The sequence below is a fragment of the Cystoisospora suis genome, assembly GCF_002600585.1.
Source record: "Cystoisospora suis strain Wien I chromosome Unknown contig_3455, whole genome shotgun sequence".
In the NCBI taxonomy this organism is placed as follows: Eukaryota; Apicomplexa; class Conoidasida; order Eucoccidiorida; family Sarcocystidae; genus Cystoisospora; species Cystoisospora suis.
Window position 1 is genome coordinate 1 of NW_027156250.1, and position 5,346 is coordinate 5,346.

At 47.2% G+C, this 5,346-nt stretch overlaps 1 protein-coding gene across 1 annotated transcript; it reads left to right on the plus strand.

Moving 5' to 3' along the window:
• The first annotated feature begins 28 nt into the window (after window positions 1-28).
• Window positions 29-2,490, plus strand: CSUI_006757 (rna-directed dna polymerase). Its single transcript, XM_068066910.1, has one exon. It carries the CDS (start codon window positions 254-256, stop codon window positions 962-964), a length of 711 nt encoding a protein of 236 aa, XP_067921114.1. The 5' UTR covers window positions 29-253; the 3' UTR covers window positions 965-2,490.
• The last annotated feature ends 2,856 nt before the right edge of the window (window positions 2,491-5,346 follow it).

Consider the following 5,346-nt stretch of genomic DNA (forward strand, 5'->3'; position numbering starts at 1 on the left):
GACAACAAAGGCCGAAGAAGTCAGCGAAGACGAAGAATTACCGTTCCGAGTTTCAACAGCCGTGGAAGAAGCGTTGGGAATCTTTGATCAGGAGAAGCCCGAAGTAAACAAAGTTAGAGGAAGAAAGAGGGATTCCGTTAACCGGATAGAGTTGGTACCTTTGAAAAGGGTGAAAAAAGAAATAAGAAAGAATCAAGTCGAGTTCATAGACTTCATAAAGATAGAACCGGTAAATGGGCTAAAGGAAGAGATAATGAAGGAAGGTCGGCAACCAGACCAAGCACGGAGACCAAGTGAAAGGGTTAAAGAGATGGGGAGAGAATTAGACGAAGAGACGGCTCTACTTATAGACGAATTTCAGGATGTTTTTGAAGAACTACCACCTATGGGAGTTATCGAACAGCCGGTGAAGCATCAGATCAAACTGATTCCGGGGGAGACACCTCTGTATCCAACTCAGAATTATACCCTGTCAGACGACGACCTTGCTGAGTTGAAAAGGCAAATCAAGGAGCTGTTGGAGAAAGGGTCTATAGAGCCTACTCAAGCGCCTTTCGCTGCCGCCGTCTTCTTGGTACCTAAGCCCGGAGGAGAAGGCTTGAGAATGGTCGTGAATTACAAAGCCTTAAACGAGATTACGTTAAGAGACGAGTACCCTTTACCTCGAGTCCAGGACCTCATCCAACGAGTAGGGAAAGCCCGGTGGTTTATGAAGCGCGATCTTCAAAAGGGGTATTACCAAGTTCAGGTGGCCCCAGAAGATCAATGGAAAACAACTTTCAGGTGTCGTTATGGAACCTTTCAACTCAAGGTCATACCTTTCGGTCTGGCGGGAGCTCCTTCAGCTTTTCAGCGTTTAATGCAAAACGTGTTCATAAGTGAGTTAGACGAATTTGTAGTAGTGTATTTAAGTGATGTATTGATATATTCAAGAACTAAAAAAGAACATCTGTCGCATTTATGAAGAGTTCTACAACGGATTAGAAATCAGGGGTTATATGGTGGAATCAATAAATGCGAATTTGTGACGCAGAAGGTGAAGTACCTCGGCTACATTATCGAACAAGGAAAAATATTTCCGGATCCTAGAAAAGTTGAAGCCTTGAAGAACTACCCGGAGAAACTGGAAAACGTGAGACAAGTTAGGGGGCTTCTTGGGCTAGTAGGATACTACAGACAGCTGATTGAAGATTTCAACGGGAAAGCTAAGCCTCTCCATGACCTACAGAGCAAGAAGAGTCCTCTGATCTGGCGGCCTAAACATTCTCAGGCGGCTAAGGAGCTTAAGGACGCTTAAATCAACGTTACAATGACCAACATCTTCAATCCAGATCTCCCATTAGTACTCAAGACCGACGCCTCGAAATACGCGGTAGGAGCTGTACCCGAGCAAGCGGGTTGTCCAATAGCCTTCGAATCCAGAAAGAAGTTGAGAAGAGAGGTGTTTTATCCTGCATATGAAAGTGAACTGTTGGCTATTGTGTATGCCCTAACGAAATGCAAACATTTTATAGGGACCAGACCTATTACAATTGAAACAGATCATGCAACCCTTAGCCGAATGTTAACGCAAAAGAAAGTAACAACTAGATTAGGATATTGGCTAGACGAATTAGCCAACTTCAACTTTCAAGTAGTCTATAAACCGGGGAAACAAAACTTAGTAGCTGATGCCTTGAGTCAAAGACCCGATTACCTGGAAAAAGTGACTCTATTATTCGAATCTGGGAAGCAAGAAAGAAGAGAGGGGAGAACAGGTGGAGATTCAAGACGTTTAGACTGGGGGAAGGCCTACGGCGAGTGTGAAGATTTCAAGGGGATAGTGAAGACCTGTAAATCATTGGGAGTAGACGAAGGCACACGAGCCAGCATTCCATTGATCGAAGAGGGAAAGGAGTACCAGTGGGAGGACAACTTATCATGGGTCAGAACCAAGAAGGGACGGCGTTTGTGTATTCCCACCAAGGAGAAGAGGTTAGAAATCCTACAGGGTCTCATGACCATTCATTGGCGGGACACCCCGGAATAGAAAAGACAACGTAGGACATAAAGAAAATCTTTTGGTGGCCAGAAATGAGGAGTGATATTAAAAGGTATGTTAGGTCGTGCTTAGCGTGTGCGCAAGGAAAGGCATCGTATGCAAAATATGGAGGGTTACTGTGTCCATGAGCCACTCCAAACTTTCCGGGGGGAGTGATAACCGTTGAGCTCATTGTGGGCTTACCCAAAGGGAGAAATGAGTTTGACGCTATTGTAACCTTCGTTTGTCAGTTGACCAAAATGGCCCATTTCATACCTGTGTACCAAACTATTGGGGCAGAAGGACTAGGACGTGTGTTGGTTAGGGAAGTAGTTCGATTGCACGGAGTGCCGAGTGCGATCATAAGTGACCGTGACAGTAGATTCACCAGTGAGATATGAAAGGGAATGTGTCAGCGCTTAAATATCACTATGAAAACGTCAACGGCGTACCACCGTCAAACAGATGGGTTAGCCGAAAGAACTAATCGACCTAAAGAACAGATGATTAGATGTACCATATTAGGTAATGAGTATAAGTGGGTAGAAGTGTTACCTATGTTAGAATTTGCCTATAACAGCACTGTCCGTGCTGGCACTAAAACGTCTCCTTTTGAAATGTTTTATAGTTTTGTGCCTAGTAAACCGATCTGTCGGAAATATGGTCTGCCTATGACAGTACCAGCAGCTAATCTTCCTCTTCAAGCGGAGGTCATACTCCGACGAGCTAGACTGGAAGTGGACAAGGCTAAGACAACTCAACAGCGCTTTGCCAACCTACGGAGGAGAGCAGTGGAGTTCCAAGTTAGGGGCAAAGTGTGGTTAAGGGTATCCCACCTCCCCATGGCAACCGCTTCATCATCCAAAGCCTTGAGCTTAGGATTTCGGGGTCCGTTTAAGATTGTTGGTAAGGTGGGGGGCGAGCCTACAGACTGAAACTACCTCCATCGATGTTAATGCATCCTGTATTCCATGTATCGTTATTAAAACCGTGGGTTGGAGACATCTCTAAGTTCAGAAATGTTGCAAGTTTACGATTGGCAATCCAAGGGAATGAATATGAAGTACAGGAAATATGCACATCAGGAAGACCCCATCACAGCGCATAAGTGGTTTAAAGTGCTGTGGATGGATGCATCGTCCACGTGGGAATCGGAAGATAATCTAGGAGGGTGCCAACGAAACCCTTTTTGAGCGAAGGGGGAAGAGGTGTCAGAACAATGCTCTGCCCCAACTAGTCTAGACTTGTAAAACTCTTTTATAGTGTAACCGAGTTGTTAGAACGAACCTGAGAGAAGGGTGATATCCTGAAATGACCCCGAGGAAGGAAGAGTTTATAAAATGAGTGAACTTAAGGATTTTCGGTGTCTGTCTAGTAAGCTTATTAAAAGCAATAAGAGATTAGCTCGTCCCAGTGAACTAACTCAGTAGAGAAACAAGCAAAGTTGTCTGAAAGGTTGACCAAGTGCAAGAGAATGAAACGGAGAGATGTCTATACTCAGTTAACCTCATAAAGAAGCTACGCTGTGTTATTCGGTTTATTACCGGAATTTAGGAGTTGGATCTAAGTTCAACCAAGTGTGCAAGTTCGGGCATGATCACTCGTGGATCGAATTGAATTAGCCATGTCTAGATCCTACCTTCTACTACGAATCAGCGACGCTCGAGAAAAGAAAAGACCCGAGGAGAAGAAAGAAGAGGAGGAGAGAAGGAGCCTTTTCTCATGCGTGTTAAAAGGGGACCTCCATTCACCCGTGATTCCCCTAATGGGCTTGCCGTGTCGAGTGATGGAAGTTGACTGGACTGGGCCGAGTGGAGACCACTTCGTGTGAAAAGCTGTCACTGAAGAGACGGGTCTGAAAGTCCTACGTAGAGTGTGAGGAGCCTTCCTTTTTTGGGTGTTCAACACAAAGAGTGAGGAGTGACAAGCGATGCCTGTTTGAAAGGACATTGAGAGAAAAGTGGTGTGAAGAGTGAGGGAAGTCGGTGTGTGCAAGGTGTGAGCGGAGCTAGAAGGACCAGTGTCGAGCGTGCTTGTGTCCTTTCGGGGGACACTGGTTAAACTGTTGCTCAGCGTACGGTTCAGCTGCTTCAAGCCCCCGACCGAGATCTCCCACTCCCATTCGGTTGATTGTGTCGATTGGGGCGTCGCTCAATTCCGGGAGGTTCGTCCGCATTGGAGCCTAGGATATCGGGTGAACCTCAACCGTTCTCACTCAACACACCTAGCTGGATTAACAATCCTGGAAACTCACTTAACCACGTCCGCTACGGGGAGCCGGTCATCTTTCTACCCATATTAAGAGGGGGTAGCCGGCGGCTGGTCCGCACCGGAATAGAGTGATCTGTAGCGTGAACTCTGCCCGTCCTCCGACTGAACTCAGGGTCGTACCCGCTGAGGACAGGGGACGCTTGAGAACCGTGACAGTAGGCTTCACTCCTACCAGTCCGTCGTCGAAGTTAGAAGGCTATCACAAGGTTGTCTACGCACCCGAGAAGCCATGCGGTGCTACCAATTGAATATATAGAGTACTTAAACTGTCACGGATCTCAGGCTTTCCCCTCCCGACTTCGAGTCTGACCTCGAGCCCAGAACGGAGGTTACTTTAGGTCTCCCCTCTAGACAGAGCACTCTATAGGTGGAGCGGTCTAGCCGTCGATACCTGCCGTACACAGGATAGTTGTCAGACACGCACTAGCTGTCGTGGAATTCATAAGTGGCGGCCCGGGGACCATCTCTCTCGAGGCTTCAAAACTACCGAGTGTCAACTGAGCTTAGGAATATCGGTGGCCAGGCCTTCGACGCGCGATTCACGTCCAATCCGGACCTGTCCGTAACGAGCTGATTTTCCAGCCACCGAAAGTTCTTCTTCTTCCCCCTATTTGCTCTCCTGGACTCGGAGCCCACTCTCCTCTTCAGCGGCACACGCCGACCGTCGGGGTATGAATCCCGTGGCGGTCGATCAGAACCCGACGAGTTCTCAGTGGCTCAACTGAGGTACTGTCAGAGATTCTGCTCTGACCCGTAATAGAACAGTACTTAGATAAACACTCTAGCCGAACTTTCCTTCAATTCCATGTAAGTCGGGAAGATGAAATGATAGCGGAATCTGAAGTTAAGGGGATAACGTGTAGCGTTAAGTTTAACATTCATCAGAAAATTAAGCCCTTTCTATGGTATAATCCGTTTAATACTCGAGTAGTAGCAAGACACACTTGTGCGGCTAGCGACCAGTCTGGAGACAGCAAGCCGGGGGGACGGCGACCAAGCTCATGGACGAGACACAGGGCCTGGGCGCCACCGGACAGGGGGGAGAAAAATGCGAG

Coding starts and splice junctions, on each gene's coding strand:
- CSUI_006757 (XM_068066910.1), top strand. CDS start 254: ATGAAGGAAGGTCGGCAACCAGACCAAGCACGGAGACCAAGTGAAAGG.